This window comes from Petromyzon marinus, chromosome 2 (assembly GCF_048934315.1).
Source record: "Petromyzon marinus isolate PM22_M1 ecotype Great Lakes invasive population chromosome 2, UKy_Petmar_22M1.pri1.0, whole genome shotgun sequence".
Classification (NCBI taxonomy): Eukaryota; Metazoa; Chordata; class Hyperoartia; order Petromyzontiformes; family Petromyzontidae; genus Petromyzon; species Petromyzon marinus.
This window is the reverse complement of record NC_133668.1, coordinates 22,552,120-22,570,297: the sequence shown is the minus strand read 5'-3', so window position 1 is coordinate 22,570,297 and position 18,178 is coordinate 22,552,120. Positions and strand designations below refer to the sequence as shown.

The following is an 18,178-nucleotide window of genomic DNA, read 5'->3' as shown; positions in this document are numbered from 1 at the left end:
CTAATCAAACAGATCAGTACTACATTATACACACACACACATTACATTATCTATACAGTAACTGCTTGTTAATCCACAGATGTCTGGGACCAAGTAAACACGTGGATGAGTGAGTGTGAAGAGATTAAAGAAACATCAGCGATAATGGACAGTGCATACACAGTGCCTGGTATTGTGCATGACTGACTACTGATTCAAAGGAAGCTTTGGATGGTTTGAAACTTTGTGTAAAGAAATCATCGTATCCAAAGTGTTATATAAAAAAAACTCACAATATATTTATTCCCGCGAGTCAATCAATGCTTCCATCACATACATCAATGATCAATCACACCGCACCATGTAGAAAATGAATAAGCGGACAATGCACCTCCTTCCCGTAACTGTGGGTGGTTGTATGCGTGCAAGGAGTCATTTTTATTTACTCGAGTCAATTCTGGTCTTCTGACATTAACTGTGATGCAGAGAGATGATAGCCCGAGTCGGCAACAACGTTCAACGGTGGGCCAGAATAAAAACACTTGCACGGTGACACGTCCCCCCCCCCCATGTAGCGCACACGGTAAACAAAGCATTACAAAAAAATCCCCCAAATAGCCTATTAGACGATTGGGGACAAGTGCCATCAATCCATTAAGGACCTTTTAAGGACTGCGTGATGCATAAAGAGATGGTGTGGCCAGTACCAAAGCGGTCTAACTCTTCTCTGCCCAGTGCTAATGTTTACTCACCTGGTCAATTGTTCATAGAGGGCGATGTTGACCTACGGGAGGCACCAGGGCAGGTTCTAACCCCACTCAAACTAACGTTGCGAAATAGGTATATATCGTTGCATCAATTAATTAATTTATTTCAAGACGATTCATATAAACAAAATTAATGCATCGAATCATGCACTTGGAAATCGATTATGTTTGGTTGTATACGTTGTATGTAATTGGTTCACATGACCCTTGCAGCCACTAGATGTGCTATATTCACCACAATGTAAAATATAAACTTCATTATTGAATCAAATCATGACTACTCCGAATAGTGAAAATGCATGAGTTACACCGGGGGGCCAATCGTCAATTGCCTGTTGTTGGATTCGTAGCGCAATGTGCTAATCACCATACACAAAACAATGATGCCCCATATAGCCTTAACAGGCTGTCGGAGCACATCCTGTTAGCAAGCACCTACGAAGGTGGGCACGGCACACGTGGGGGTGAGTGGCCAGCAACACACCCGGCCGCCTTTGTATCCCTATGTTTACACATCGCACCAGGTACTAACTGGGGGCTGAGTCGGCCTAGGGGAGGCCCAGGACCGGTTCAAATATTTGCCATTGTTATTACTCGAGAGCGGGAATGAAACTCAGGTCGCCAGGTTCATAGTCCAGCGTGTTAACCGCGACACTACCTCTCCCCATAACCACAATACCAACACCCACACACACAAGAAAACGACGTTAAATTTCCCTTCTGATCTACATACACTGTAGTGCTGGCATATACTGCACAATAGTCATTTATTCCTGTGACAAGTACTGTCAGGGAATCACTGTATAAACTAGCACAGCATAAGCGGGGGAGGTCGGTATAGCACTCTATCCAGATGTATTTGTCTCCCACGTGCTGATATTAACACACCACATTAGATATCAAATTATCCTGGAAGAGCCCACTGCTATGCACGACTAAACGGCACAGTTTGGTAACCCTGTGCACAACAACAACAAAGGCCACCATTCACCATAAATCGTAGTGACATCACGGTGATCCTTGACACAGCCCAGGCGAACTGACAGACCATGGACTATTAATGGCATAACGATGTCAGGACAGACCCAAGTGTTACATGGGTCAATCCGCACAATAGGCAGGTAACGATTAATCTGATTACCGAATTAAAATGTATTCAATGCATTGAGTATTCACAATGTTTGCTAATGATACGCGGACATATTTAGTCTATGGAGCAAACAAAACTGGTCAAACAAAACAGATAAAAAGAAAAACAATACAAACGAGGCATTAAACACAAGACTGACAGAATTGAGTCTTGATTTCCAAACAGTAATTGCAATAATTCACCTAAATTGCTTGCAATTGGCTGTTCGGTATTGGCATGATAACAGAGCCATATTGAAATTGGGTAAACACAGCAACCTTGCAAACTAAAATATAAAAAAAAAACTTTTAATTTTACCAGGTAAGGCTGACTGAGCTCTATAATATATATAGTTTTTCAAAGCAACCTGGCAACAAATGGTAGCTCCTATAATTCCCCACCTTCCATCCCGGCATCGCGCGGACCTCCCGGGAGCAACTGAGCGTGTTCGAGCTACGAGCGACCGGGCCATGTCAGGCCGTGGCGTCACTCACCGTTGAAGTAGGTCTTGGCCCGTAGATAACTGACGCTCAGTCGCAGGATGGACAGCTTGTCCAGTTTGGCCACGACGTCCTGGGGGAAAGGCAGCATGCCAGCCAGCCGTTCCATCTCCGAGTTGAGGCGGTCCCGATGCCGCTTGGACGGGTTGGTCTTGACCGCCGGGCCGCCCTCCATCTTAGGGCTAAACGTCGCACACGTGCCGGTGAGAAGAACAGGCGCACGTGTGAGTCGGAGCAGGGTGAAGGGGCAGCAGCTCCTCTCCTCGACCTTTTTTTTATGTTTTCACTTCCGTCTACCCACCTTTGAGTGTATCAGCTCCCACAATTGTATCGGTGGAAGCGATGTTGATTTCTTTACACTTAGATTTAGTGGGTAAGCACTGCAGGGGGATTAATGGGAAATCAAATGTACGGGATCCGTGTTGACACTTGGCAGTACACGCAGAGACCAAACATATCTCACCACCATTGTGTCTACCAATGCGTTAAAACAAAAGTATAAAGTAGGTTGTTGTTTTGGCAGTCACCCTCTGTTTAAGCCTAGGATCCAAGTTTCACGAGTAAAAAATATGAAACAATTATTGGCCAAATGGGATACCACAATAACATAACTGTCAGCTTATCTATTACATAACTTGTATAACACAAACAATGGCAAAAATGAAACGTAAATAATAATGATGTTCAAATATTCAGGATGTGTTGGAGAGTAAACCCACAAAAACATTTACAACCAACCTCATCAGGCCAATAGCCTGATATTGGCCGCAAAAGCCTACGTGTTGAACTAATCTTCAATAGTTTAGCAAACTTTGGTTTAGATAAAATATATCTTGAGCAACATTTCCAACGGCCATGACTCTATTAAGTTCATATTTTCCTAGAGTTCGTTTGCATCGATTATTATGACTGTCATCAAAGGTCTTGTTGTTCATTTATCAAGGGGGCACATTTATGAATTAGTAGACATAACTGTGATCACCTAAAATCACGTAAAAAAACATGTTTGTTTAACAAGTCAGCCATGAGAAATGAATTGCACAATCTGTATTTCCGTTTTATACAAGCGTATCAGTCTCTTCAGCAATTACATGCATAGCATCTTTTACAATAGATGTATTTGATTTACTCTTGCAAAGGTAAACCACAATGCTAAATTAATACTAATTGCATGTGGGCTAAAATGTAAGGCGTTTAAATGTTATGCAAATATGAAGCAGAACGATACAACTTTCTCAATCATTACCATATATACATTAAGTGTTTTACAATTGATGATCATTATCTGACAAGTAAACAAATAGCAGCTGTAAAGAAAGCTAAGTTGTATAACTACTATGGTTACTGAAAACAAATTGGCTTTCAAAACAACTGTGGTTGAACTAATCCATGTACTGTATAACAATGCACGAGGGAAAATTCATCATTTCACCTCGAGCTAAACACACATGGCCAGATGTCGAAAACAAATACAGAAACACTTAACCCCTGGAAAGTTGTCCCATTGTCATTGGAAAGATTTTACCCAAAAAACCGACGAAAATAAGCATTTCCCAGCACGTGCATCTCACTCATAGTGTATTTAATCATTATAATGCTACTATATTATCAGAACTTTAGTGATACCGCGTTGGCGGTGGTGCTAAAGCATGCGTAACTAAAACACTCTAAAAACATTCGTCAATAACACCACTGCCTTAAAAGAAAGAAATCTGTAAGCAAAGTTGACGGAAAGAGGCCAGACAGATGGTTTGAATGTGGGTTCGACTTCACTTTACACCATGGGTCCTGATCTGAATTAAATGGAACAACAAATGTAATAGCTTAATAATCTTTAGCCATGGAAGAATTAAATAAAGCTTTATCAATTATTGTCAGGTTCTGGTAACACGTGCACTGAGTGTGTACAGTATTCTCTCGTTATTCGCGAACTTGATATCCGCTCTGTTGCCTATCGCATCTGGAACTCTACACGACTGCATCGAGAGAGAAATAAGTAATATTTAAAAAAATACTTTAAAAAAAAACACGCTTTTATGAAATGTACTAGTAGTAATGGCAGAACTCCACGACTCTAGGAAGTGGCCCCGAAGCTTGGCCACAGCGTAAGGGGATCGTGGTGATGCACAGCCAATGTCAGTTGAGCGTGGACAATTATTACTCCCAAGCCGAAACATAACATATAAAAAATAATGTTTAAAATATAACGTTTAAAAAACATTATTTTTATGATAGAATATAGTATTGTCATCAGTATGACATAAGTATACCAAGTAGTCGATTACCACATTGGGAAGTGGGTTAAAATTGTGTTACAAGATTTGAGGATACAACAACAACAACAGACGGAGTGAGTTAAAAGAAAGCGTGTAAAAATGTGATGCCAGAATGAATGTAATGAGATAAAGTGATGAGATGAAGTGAGAGATAAAGTTATGAGAGAGAACGTGACGCAAGAAAATGATTCGATAAAATGACAAGAGTGATGAGAGATACAGTGATGAGATAATTTCCACGTACTTGCGTATTTACGTATTTATTTAGGATAACACATTTTTTTTTTGTAAAGAAAACAGGTTCTTCGGCGGCCTTGTATTGTTATCCGCTAAATTTTCTAATCGAGAGCATATCTTTGACGGACTCCTCGGCGAATAACGGGGGGACACTGAACTGCAGGATCTCTTCATCTCTGCGTGTGCACGCGCCCACTTACACGGACACGCGCCTCCACTATTTTCAACAACAACAAAAAAATCACAATTCATACCCAGCGAGTTCGGGTACCTGCACACGTGTGGGTACAGCCCAGGGGCGGGGGTGAGAGTGCTATATTTGGCCACTTCCATCCATTTTGATAGTTTATTCAAAAAAGTTAAGTGAACGGAATTTTTTTTTTAAGCAGGCCAGGATAATGTGTACGAAACACTGTGGAAACAATGAATAAAAATAAATGTATTTCACAATGTATATAATAATACAAAAAAATATCCCAAGCTGTATTGAGTCATTACTACCATGCGTATGTAGTATCACATTGCACTCTGCAGTAACTGCACATTACCATGCTGTGCCATGCCATATTATGATATCACACTATGAAAACCACTTTGCCAACAATAAATACGTTGATGCACAGTTGAGCGTTGTATGCTGGCCATACCACTGCCCATATATTACCCTTATGGCGAGACTCCGGGGTCCCATAAGCCCCCGGCTCTCACATTATATTATAATGTAAACATAATATAATGTAAACATATTATATATAATGTAAACATCATATTATAATGTAAACAAAAACGTTGCTCTTTTTCACCAATGGGTTTGAAGGATGGTGGCAAGTGTTGTCTTGTTAAACTATAACTTTAAAACTGAAAACTACTTACCTGCAGTACCTCTATTTAAATACATTATCGAAAAAAATCTTAACACCCCTCTGTAAATCATCGTGTTTCTCAGTGTGGATTTGTGACCACACTTTGTAAACAGTAAATAAAATAGTACGCGTTTTCAATGCGCTGTTCATATTGTAACAAGCGTTTATACCAATGTTACTCTACAGAGTAGTGGGTCACCGCTCCTCTTATCCGCATTGATACGAGCGGTATGTGGGGACTATGGCTCAACCGCAAAAAAAACCCTTTCTGCAAAGATGCATACAGACGAGAGAAGTATTATAATTATCAAACAGAAGGAATTAACGGTGCAACGCATCTCATCTGATAAATATCTGCAGGTAATAGGATTGTCATCGAATTCCTGGCTGCAGACATTGGTAGGTCACAAATAATAATGAAGGTAAGAGAGCAGTTTCACTGTATCATGCATACCGTTATGACAAATAAAGGACTTAAGTCCTGTAGGCCAAGGGTCCCCAATCCCCGGGTCACGGCCCGGTACCGGTCCGTACCGGTCCGTGACTTGTTAGGAACCGGGCCGCACAGCAGCAGGAGGTGAGAGCGGTGAGTCCGCACGTGGCCCATCCACATTATTTTATTATTCACCACTTCCGTCCGCGCCTCTTTCCCGCACTACGCACTCGTCTCAGTCACGTGGTGTTGGTAAGCCCACAAGCTCTAACCCCCTAGTAGCCACAATGAGTAACAAAACAAAGCGTCGCTGGAGAGCTTCTTTGAAAAAGGGGGAAAGACCCAATGATGACCCCCCCCCCCGCCGCCGCCCCGGTCCATGAAAAAATTCACTACACCGGTCCCTGGTGCCAAAAAGTTTGGAGGACCGCTGCTGTCGGCAGTTTGAGCAGCTCTGGATAAGACTTATTATGATGCTGCCCATACCCGAGCATGGAGTGCAATTCGCTTGTTCAGCTCTTGTGTGCACATTCGTCCTCGCTGCTACGCTTGGACACGACACGACAGCAGAACGATCCCGCGGTCACGGCGTTTATGTGCGCGGTGGGACGGAGTGGCCAAAAATTTACTTATTACGATTTAGACTTCCGTTTATTCTGGACCCCGGGGTTCTGCCATAAGGTTCATATGTACAACAGCCATAATGGCACTGGTTCATGAACTTCATTTATTCAGATGATATGTATACAGGCTGCAAAAGGTCAAATATATAGGAACCGGACTGCAACCTCAAAGATAACATTTTATTTTGCATATCAGCATCGTGATATTATAAACGTTGCACAGGTCCTTTCCTCTTCATGGAATTTCGACTTTTTTTTTACCAACTACAGCACTACATGTACGGTATAACAAGTTTCCATGGTAATGTTCACGTGTGATAACTACTGTACAGGATTCAATATTGCATAAGCGTGCAATGAAAATACACCTATCGTGGCGTGCAGAATGAATCCCGCGGCGAAATCTTGCAGTAAAGCATGCTTTGAGAGTAAAGTACATTTGGGATTAATAAATGTCACTTTCCATAGGGACTCACAGACTCATAGAGGAATACAAAGAGAAAGATCCCCCATACAGCCTTAACAGACGGTTGGGGCAAGTGCTGTTAGCGAGTATCACCTACGGGGGCAGGTGACCAGTACCACGCCTGGCCGCCTTTGTCTCCCTTGCGGCGATTTTTACACATCACACCGGTTTCTCATTTGAGGCTGAGTCGACTGTGGGTTGCCCAGGACCGGTTCAGATATTCGTCACTGACGTTGGTCGTGAGCGGGAATGGAACTCGGATCGCCGGGCTCGTAGTGCGGCGCGCTGACCGCTACACTACCGCTCCCCACTTATAAACACACAAAGGTACTGACACATTTCACAATTCCTCCTAACCCACGCAAACAGGTGAGCATGGACACGCGAACTAATTTGCTCCAGCAATAAAATGATGCACTGCTTCTTCGTAAACAAAACCTGTCCTCTCGCAAACACGCAAGGTATATGTAAAAGGTAATAAAGTGGGCAACACACATTGGAACAAGGCAGACAGACATATATATCACACTTTCAAATATCCAGGGAAAAGTTCTGTGTCCTTACGAACAAGGACATTAAAAAAAATTGAACATAGCTGACACAATCCAAGCCAATTGTGATTTATTTTAGTGAATGTCACCCCTTGAGAATGTGTTCACTGTACATACAGGAAGCTCATTATCAGTGTGGTGTTTTTTTTAATGAAACATTACACAATGGAAAAGTCTGATATCTGAGGTGGTTGTCTTTGAGAGAAGGACAATATGTAATCACCATGTGTCTTTGAAAAACACAACAAAAATTATGTGCCAGTGCAGATATATTATTGTGTCACAAGGTAAGGCTTGTAAACAATGCGTGGCTTTAGTATTGTTACGTTTTCGGGTTGTGCCATGTGTTTGGCATGATGTCCAACGGTTCACTCCATGTGCTGGCATCATGTTCAGGAACTGAATTCCTAAAGAAACTCCCGGCACATGGAGTGAAACGTCAGATTTCATGCTGAATAACAAGCAGTACAATATCGGAGAGCTATACCGTGCTGTAGAGCACAAAACCTACACAGGTAATAATGTGTGGCTTTCAAACCATGCGTCCACAATGGTGGGTTTTGTTTTAACGTAAAACAACACACATTCCGCTAAAGGTAAGATATCGAAAAAAGGTGTAAGCATCACTCAGTCCTATTTAAAGACGAGCATTTCTGGGTGAATTAGACACCACCATTACATCTCAAAAGGCTGTATACAATGGCTATTTAGCTCTGCCGCAAGATTGCAACGTGGGGTTGAACGGAAGTTTGGAACACTGGGTGCTCTAAAACCAGTTCAGGGCTGACAACAACACAACGAAACGACCAGCTTTTCACGCATTATGATTTCATAACAAATTCCCACCAGCAACCTTGAAAATAATTTAAACAAAACAGGCCCCCAGCTCCGTTTAGGGCAAAAAAAATGTGATCGTTCTCATTTAACATGTTTATGAAATGAAATGAGGTGCTGTGAGTCTTGTATAACATAAAGCATCCAGTGTAATAACAAGCGTCCTTGTGTGAAAGCTGTAACTGAAAACAAGTGTGGACATCCTACAAGATCTCTGTTTTCAAATAGGAAGCCAGTGTAATAACATCTTGAAAATATACACGCATCAATTTTACATACACATTAGAGGTGCTTCTTACTACATTAGTGATTATCCGATAGACACAACACCGTGTTTATTTTCTAGTAATTGTTAACACTCTTGTAAATGTGGCCATTGTATTATAGACTGTTGCGAACAGAAAGCAGCAATGCAACAACAGGGGCTAAATGGATAAACAGATAGGCATATTGACCAGACAGATTTTCGGCGTGAGTATAGGTTAAGAAGGTTGGGTGGGCATTCAGGAAGGCAAGAAGCAAGACAAGTGCCGTAGTTTATCAGGTCGATAGAGCACACCTGTCAACCCATACGGTTTACCCCTCTTATATTGTGCAGGGAAATCGAGTTTTCAGGTCCATACACGTACAGCCGTTTCAATACGGGCAAAACAAAGTGTTTCTATTTGTTTGTGTTCTCCCTTGTGATGGGACTTTGTAGGATGAACGTTGATATTTATAGGGTGACCAATAAGGTCCCAGCCCCACACAGTGACAAGTACAGTCACGACACATGCAAGTTGACGGGCAACACGTTGAGTATTTAATCAGACACGGGAGCGAGTTGTCGCAAAGGCAGGTGAGTAGTCAGGTAGGTAAGTTGATAAGTCAGATAGGTAAGAATGTGTATAACAGGTGAGTGGGTATCGATTGAGTGGATAGCAGGACAGGTGAGGGGCTCGCGAGTCAGGTGAGTGCCTGGCCAGACAGGTGAGTGCCTAGCGAGTCAGGTGAGTGCCTGGCCAGACAGGTGAGTGCCTAGCGAGTCAGGCGAGTAGTGGCTCACAGGTGAGGTAGCAGTTGCGTAGTGGCTGCAGGTGAAGTAGCAGTTGAGGAGTGGGTGACAGGTGAGGTAGCAGTTTAGTAGTGGGTGACAGGTGAGGTAGCAGTTGAGTAGTGGGTGACAGGTGAGGTAGCAGTTGAGTAGTGGGTGACAGGTGAGGTAGCAGTTGAGTAGTGGGTGACAGGTGAGGTAGCAGCTGAGTAGTGGGCTCACAGGTGAGGTGGCAGTTGAGTAGTGGGATGACAGGTGAGGTAGCAGTTGAGTAGTGGCTGACAGGTGAGGTAGCAGTTGAGTAGTGGCTCACAGGTGAGGTAGCAGTTGAGTAGTGGGTGACAGGTGAGGTAGTAGTTGAGTAGTGGGTGACAGGTGAGGTAGCAGGTGAGTAGTGGGTGACAGGTGAGGTAGTAGTTGAGTAGTGGGTGACAGGTGAGGTAGCAGGTGAGTAGTGGGTGACAGGTGAGGTAGCAGTTGAGTAGTGGCTCACAGGTGAGGTAGTAGTTGAGTAGTGGGATGACAGGTGAGGTAGCAGTTGAGTAGTGGGTGACAGGTGAGGTAGCAGTTGAGTAGTGGCTCACAGGTGAGGTAACAGTTGAGTAGTGGGATGACAGGTGAGGTAGCAGTTGAGTAGTGGGTGACAGGTGAGGTGGCAGTTGAGTAGTGGGTGACAGGTGAGGTGGCAGTTGAGTAGTGGGTGACAGGTGAGGTGGCAGTTGAGTAGTGGGTGACAGGTGAGGTGGCAGTTGAGTAGTGGGTGACAGGTGAGGTAGCAGTTGAGTAGTGGGTGACAGGTGAGGTGGCAGTTGAGTAGTGGGTGACAGGTGAGGTGGCAGGTGAGTAGTGGCTCACAGGTGAGGTGGCAGTTGAGTAGTGGGTGACAGGTGAGGTGGCAGTTGAGTAGTGGGTGACAGGTGAGGTAGAAGGTGAGTAGTGGGCTCACAGGTGAGGTAGCAGGTGAGTAGTGGGTGACAGGTGAGGTAGAAGGTGAGTAGTGGGTGACAGGTGAGGTAGCAGTTGAGTAGTGGGTGACAGGTGAGGTAGCAGTTGAGTAGTGGGCTCACAGGTGAGGTAGCCGGTGAGTAGTGGCTCACAGGTGAGGTAGCAGGTGAGTAGTGGGTGACAGGTGAGGTAGCAGTTGAGTAGTGGGTGACAGGTGAGGTAGCAGTTGAGTAGTGGGTGACAGGTGAGGTAGAAGTTGAGTAGTGGCTGACAGGTGAGGTAGCAGGTGAGTAGTGGGTGACAGGTGAGGTAGCAGGTGAGTAGTGGGTGACAGGTGAGGTAGCAGTTGAGTAGTGGCTGACAGGTGAGGTAGCAGTTGAGTAGTGGGTGACAGGTGAGGTAGCAGTTGAGTAGTGGCTGACAGGTGAGGTGGCAGTTGAGTAGTGGCTGACAGGTGAGGTAGCAGTTGAGTAGTGGGTGACAGGTGAGGTAGCAGTTGAGTAGTGGGTGACAGGTGAGGTAGAAGGTGAGTAGTGGGCTCACAGGTGAGGTAGCAGGTGAATAGTGGGTGACAGGTGAGGTAGAAGGTGAGTAGTGGGTGACAGGTGAGGTAGCAGTTGAGTAGTGGGTGACAGGTGAGGTAGCAGTTGAGTAGTGGGTGACAGGTGAGGTAGCAGTTGAGTAGTGGGCTCACAGGTGAGGTAGCAGGTGAGTAGTGGCTCACAGGTGAGGTAGCAGGTGAGTAGTGGGTGACAGGTGAGGTAGCAGTTGAGTAGTGGGTGACAGGTGAGGTAGCAGTTGAGTAGTGGGTGACAGGTGAGGTAGAAGTTGAGTAGTGGCTGACAGGTGAGGTAGCAGGTGAGTAGTGGCTGACAGGTGAGGTAGCAGTTGAGTAGTGGGTGACAGGTGAGGTAGCAGTTGAGTAGTGGGTGACAGGTGAGGTAGAAGTTGAGTAGTGGGTGACAGGTGAGGTAGCAGTTGAGTAGTGGGTGACAGGTGAGGTAGCAGTTGAGTAGTGGGTGACAGGTGAGGTAGTAGTTGAGTAGTGGGTGACAGGTGAGGTAGCAGGTGAGTAGTGGGATGACAGGTGAGGTAGAAGTTCAGTAGTGGGTGACAGGTGAGGTAGCAGTTGAGTAGTGGGTGACAGGTGAGGTAGCAGGTGAGTAGTGGCTCACAGGTGAGGTAGCAGGTGAGTAGTGGCTCACAGGTGAGGTAGCAGTTGAGTAGTGGCTGACAGGTGAGGTATCAGGTGAGTAGTGGGTGACAGGTGAGGTAGCAGTTGAGTAGTGGGTGACAGGTGAGGTAGCAGTTGAGTAGTGGGTGACAGGTGAGGTAGCAGGTGAGTAGTGGGTGACAGGTGAGGTAGCAGTTGAGTAGTGGGTGACAGGTGAGGTAGCAGTTGAGTAGTGGCTGACAGGTGAGGTAGCAGTTGAGTAGTGGGTGACAGGTGAGGTAGCAGGTGAGTAGTGGCTCACAGGTGAGGTAGAAGGTGAGTAGTGGGCTCACAGGTGAGGTAGCAGGTGAGTAGTGGGTGACAGGTGAGGTAGAAGGTGAGTAGTGGGATGACAGGTGAGGTAGAAGTTCAGTAGTGGGTGACAGGTGAGGTAGCAGTTGAGTAGTGGCTCACAGGTGAGGTAGCAGGTGAGTAGTGGCTCACAGGTGAGGTAGCAGTTGAGTAGTGGCTGACAGGTGAGGTATCAGGTGAGTAGTGGGTGACAGGTGAGGTAGCAGTTGAGTAGTGGGTGACAGGTGAGGTGGCAGGTGAGTAGTGGCTCACAGGTGAGGTAGCAGTTGAGTAGTGGGTGACAGGTGAGGTGGCAGGTGAGTAGTGGCTCACAGGTGAGGTAGAAGTTGAGTAGTGGCTGACAGGTGAGGTATCAGGTGAGTAGTGGGTGACAGGTGAGGTGGCAGTTGAGTAGTGGCCTGACAGGTGAGGTAGCAGTTGAGTAGTGGCTGACAGGTGAGGTGGCAGTTGAGTAGTGGCTCACAGGTGAGGTAGCAGGTGAGTAGTGGGATGACAGGTGAGGTAGCAGTTGAGTAGTGGGTGACAGGTGAGGTAGAAGTTGAGTAGTGGCTGACAGGTGAGGTAGAAGTTGAGTAGTGGCTGACAGGTGAGGTAGCAGTTGAGTAGTGGGTGACAGGTGAGGTAGCAGTTGAGTAGTGGGTGACAGGTGAGGTAGCAGGTGAGTAGTGGGATGACAGGTGAGGTAGCAGTTGAGTAGTGGGTGACAGGTGAGGTAGCAGTTGAGTAGTGGGTGACAGGTGAGGTAGCAGGTGAGTAGTGGGTGATAGGTGAGGTAGAAGTTGAGTAGTGGCTCACAGGTGAGGTAGCAGTTGAGTAGTGGGTGACAGGTGAGGTAGCAGGTGAGTAGTGGGTGATAGGTGAGGTAGAAGTTGAGTAGTGGCTGACAGGTGAGGTAACAGTTGAGTCGTGGCTCACAGGTGAGGTAGCAGTTGAGTAGTGGGTGACAGGTGAGGTAGAAGTTGAGTAGTGGCTCACAGGTGAGGTAGCAGTTGAGTAGTGGCTCACAGGTGAGGTAACAGGTGAGTGGTGGTCAAGTCGTGCCACTTGCCTGCGTTGGACTGGCTTCTTGCGTTTGCGGCTCGCGTAAAGGCTGATGCCCAGAGTCGAACTCATGTCGGCGGCTTCTTCCCTCCAGCACGACGAGTGCCTTGCGCTGTCCGGTGACGACAACAGCGTTCACGTGAACAACAGCGGCGTCTTCACGTCAACAACAGCGGCGTCTTCACGTGAACAACAGCGGCGTCTTCACGTGAAGACCCTCCGGGGCAGACCGACTCGATGCCAGATGGTTTGGGTAACTGAACTCAAGGTTGACCGCAGAGCGAGCGCGTGTTGGATACAAAGAACACGTAGGCGAAGCAGTGTAACAGGGCGAATCGGAGCCGCATTTGTACCCCCCACGAAACTCCGCGAACTTTCCTCACAGGTAACCTTTCAACAATAGCGAGTTGAGCATAACCACGGTAATGCACTGCGAAGGCATTTCGGCACTTACATCGAATTCAATGCGCTCATGGGCGACGGTCTGACAGCTTTGCGGTGTCAAAGCGGACACAGAGTGAAGTAAACAACGACGCCGAGGAGGTCGTGATGATGGACATGGTGCGAGAGGCGAGACACGTCGTGAGGAGGTGGTGATGATGGACATGGTGTGAGTAGCGAGACACGTCGTGAGGAGGTGGTGATGATGGGCATGGTGAGAGTAGCGAGACACGTCGTGAGGAGGTGTGATGATGGATATGGTGCGAGTAGCCAGACACGTCGTGAGGAGGTGGTGATGATGGACATGGTGCGAGTAGCGAGACACGTCGTGAGGAGGTGGTGATGATGGATATGGTGCGAGTAGCCAGACACGTCGTGAGGAGGTGGTGATGATGGACATGGTGCGAGTAGCCAGACACGTCGTGAGGAGGTGGTGATGATGGACATGGTGCGAGTAGCCAGACACGTCGTGAGGAGGTGGTGATGATGGATATGGTGCGAGTAGCGAGACACGTCGTGAGGAGGTGGTGATGATGGACATGGTGCGAGTAGCCAGACACGTCGTGAGGAGGTGGTGATGATGGACATGGTGCGAGTAGCGAGACACGTCGTGAGGAGGTGGTGATGATGGACATGGTGAGAGTAGCGAGACACGTCGTGAGGAGGTGGTGATGATGGACATGGTGCGAGTAGCGAGACACGTCGTGAGGAGGTGGTGATGATGGACATGGTGCAAGCGGCGAGACACGTCGTGAGGAGGTGGTGATGATGGACATGGTGCGAGTAGCCAGACACGTCGTGAGGAGGTGGTGATGATGGACATGCTGCGAGTAGCGAGACACGTCGTGAGGAGGTGGTGATGATGGACATGGTGCGAGTAGCCAGACACGTCGCGAGGAGGTGGTGATGATGGACATGGTGAGAGCAGCGAGACACGTCGTGAGGAGGTGGTGATGATGGACATGGTGCGAGTAGCCAGACACGTCGTGAGGAGGTGGTGATGATGGACATGGTGCGAGCAGCGAGACACGTCGTGAGGAGGTGGTGATGATGGACATGGTGCGAGTAGCGAGACACGTCGTGAGGAGGTGGTGATGATGGACATGGTGCGAGTGGCGAGACACGTCGTGAGGAGGTGGTGATGATGGACATGGTGTGAGTAGCGAGACACGTCGTGAGGAGGTGGTGATGATGGGCATGGTGCGAGTGGCGAGACACGTCGTGAGGAGGTGGTGATGATGGGCATGGTGAGAGTAGCGAGACACGTCGTGAGGAGGTGGTGATGATGGACATGGTGCGAGCAGCGAGACACGTCGTGAGGAGGTGGTGATGATGGACATGGTGCGAGTGGCGAGACACGTCGTGAGGAGGTGGTGATGATGGACATGGTGAGAGTAGCGAGACACGTCGTGAGGAGGTGGTGATGATGGGCATGGTGAGAGTAGCGAGACACGTCGTGAGGAGGTGGTGATGATGGACATGGTGAGAGTAGCCAGACACGTCGTGAGGAGGTGGTGATGATGGACATGCTGCGAGTAGCCAGACACGTCGTGAGGAGGTGGTGATGATGGACATGGTGAGAGTAGCGAGACACGCCGACGGTGAGGAGGTGGTGATGATGGACATGCTGCGAGTAGCCAGACACGTCGTGAGGAGGTGGTGATGATGGACATGGTGAGAGTAGCGAGACACGCCGACGGTGAGGAGGTGGTGATGATGGACATGGTGCGAGTAGCGAGACACGTCGTGAGGAGGTGGTGATGATGGACATGGTGCGAGTAGCCAGACACGTCGTGAGGAGGCGCGACTCACCCCTGGCTCGTCTCTGCCACCCGAGTCACGGCCGAGCCTCCGCGCTCAGGCACTGGGGAATGGACAACGCGCAGCTCAGCGCAAGCCACGGGGGGGGGCGCCTCCCCCAGCCCCTCCCCTCGATCACTCACCCACTCCCTTCCCAGCCCCTCCCCTAACCCCTCCCGAGGCTCCCACTTGCCAGCCCCTCCCCCTTGTCGCACACTCCCCCTTCGTCTCCACTTGTCCCCCAACTCCTCCCCTTGCCCCCCGGCCCCTCCCCTAGTCCCCCAACCCCTCCCCTAGCCCCCCAACCCCTCCCCTAGCCCCCCAACCCCTCCCCTAGCCCCCCAACCCCTCCCCTAGTCCCCCCCAACTCCTCCCCTAGTCCCCCAACCCCTCCCCTAGTCCCCCAACCCCGCCCCTAGGCCCCCACACCCCAAGCCCCTCCCCTCGCCCTCCACACCCCAAGCCCTATCACTCTGTGTCCGCACCCCACTCCCCAGCCTCTCGCCTCCCACACCCCAAGCCCCTCGCCCTCCCACACCCCAAGCCCCTCCCCTCGCCCTCCCACACCCCAAGCCCCTCGCCCTCCCACACCCCAAGCCCCTCCCCTCGCCCTCCCACACCCCAAGCCCCTCCCCTACAACAACTCTCTTTCCGATGCGGAACGAACAACACGGGCGAGGGACCGCGCGCATTTGCGCTTCCTTCCGAGCACGTTGTTGTTGCTGCTGCTGCACGCTCGGGATGAGGGCGTGGACTTGTCCGAGATTGGGTGCCTCCCGCCCATTGTGACGTAGCAGGGGTACGTGTCAATCACGGTCATTAGCATATGAACGAAAACTGAAGATAGTTTTTATGTTTCTTGAAGGTGCACGATTGGAATCACAGGAGTGTCGGTTCGACAATGTATATTTGGAGTTTGCGTGTCTCTCTCCCTCTGGTCGCGTACATTTTTTTTCTCTGTGGGGCTTTTTGGGGGTTTTTTTCCCCTTCCACATTTGGAAACACGCGTTTAGAGTATTTGACTGCTGCTATGCATTTCCACATGATAAGCCACTTCGTTGAAGCTATCATTTGTGGCCAGGTCACTTCCGAAAAGTAACGTTGTAGTTCAGTGGGCCGTGGCAGGTAAAATAAAAATAGTCATCGCCGCATCCTTCAACTCGATGAAACAACCCTATTGGGACACCTGAAAAGGTTGCCTCTTTTGCAAGAACTACCTAGGCATTGAGAAAGAAAGCGGCACACGTGGATAAGAGAACGTAACCCAGTTTAATGACCTCGTCGGAAACTTAAGAAAAGTTAGGCAATGGTCAAGAATAATAACATGAGTAATGAAATCAGCTGGTGGGTGCAGATGCTGGATGGATTATTGCATCGCAGGGTCGTGATATGTGACAACGGCTGCTTTGGGAGGCCTGCATCTAGCAGTGGATTGATCTTGGCTGATGGAAATTGATGGGCTAGCCTGTCTGACTTGCTACAATGTCCTGTCAGTCTTAACATCGTTGTGTGCTATGAAGGACCACTGCCCAAAACATCGCCTGTTATAAAACGGTATTTGGTGATGCTGGGTTGTCAGTGGTGCAGAAGCACAACTGATGAACACTGTTCAGCCGGCAGGACTGAATGAACGCCTCACTTTCACTTAAAACATATCTTTATTATTGGGTGCTAAGCAAAACTTACGCCTTTGTCGTTACGTTTAGTTTCATATATGTGTAGAGTACCTCATTTTATTTCTCAAACTTCTCTGCCTCGGGAAATCTAGAGCAGTAAAAAATGTATTATGTTCAGATGGTAAATGCATTGTTTTCTGGATTGTACCGTAAACAAACCTTCCCACAATGCAATGCGCCAGTAAAATTTTATAACCTTACTTTTAATGTAAAGGAGATTATTTCCTACTACTTTTTGACTGTTGAAGGTTGTTCCTGTTATTTCAATAGTTGCGAATAAGTATATATTCACGTGCTTTAAAAAAAACTAAAATCGTGTTAAATACAGCCTGCAGCCTGAATGTTATGAGTTTCACACAATATTACAAAAAGTTGTACTGGCTGAAGTGATACTGTTATATCTTATTAAAATGAAAGCTGCATTCACCTTTCCCGCCCGATAGGTTGCGGATATGAAGTCTGTAACAGCCCTGCAGCAAGTACAGTCCAGTCATATGATACTGTACCATTCACTACCACATTGGGTGCCTTGGGCACCAACGTGATTCACTCCCTAACTCCCAGACGTCAACAACTTACAATGGGGGTGTTTTCTTTCAACAAGGTCTCATGGTTTGCCCTGACTATTGCATACCGCAGCAGAATCTGCTCAGTAGCTGACGGGTGACCCCCGCAGTTTTGTGGGCGAAAACTTTCCAACTACGGTGAAGGCACAAACAGTACTGAACGTGAGCGGTAATCATTTTGCGTCAATAAAGTAGTTGATCCATGGTATTTGTTTTTTTGGGGGGCTGGTGGGGAATAATGACCGTGGACGAGTTGCAGGGTCTTTCAAGGACAGCAGAGCCCCGCATTGCAAGTCCAATGCAATGTGCTTTGTGAGAGTGCGGGTACCACCACAAAGCAACCCCTTTGAGTGCACGAGGGCAGGAGGAGGGCATGGTTGGGCATTGCATTCCCAGCCAGAACTCCATCGCACCAAAATCTTGCCCCGGTCCGTGTAGATACTGTGTGTCGGATTTCTTCCTAGCGCACCGTGCTCATCGGATGTGCGGTATA

General features: G+C 47.7%; 1 protein-coding gene across 1 annotated transcript in view; it reads right to left on the bottom strand.

Moving 5' to 3' along the window:
* Window positions 1–15,573, bottom strand: part of LOC103091751 (aryl hydrocarbon receptor) — a 79,123-nt gene extending 63,550 nt beyond the window's left edge. The window contains exons 1-3 of the mRNA XM_032958913.2: window positions 15,456–15,573; window positions 13,210–13,314; window positions 2,370–2,557 (exon numbers count right to left, since the gene is read on the bottom strand). Of these exons, the coding sequence (XP_032814804.2) occupies window positions 2,370–2,557; window positions 13,210–13,274 (253 nt within the window). The 5' untranslated portion in view covers window positions 13,275–13,314; window positions 15,456–15,573. The remainder of the gene's footprint in view (window positions 1–2,369; window positions 2,558–13,209; window positions 13,315–15,455) is intronic.
* Between the last annotated feature and the right edge of the window lie 2,605 nt (window positions 15,574–18,178).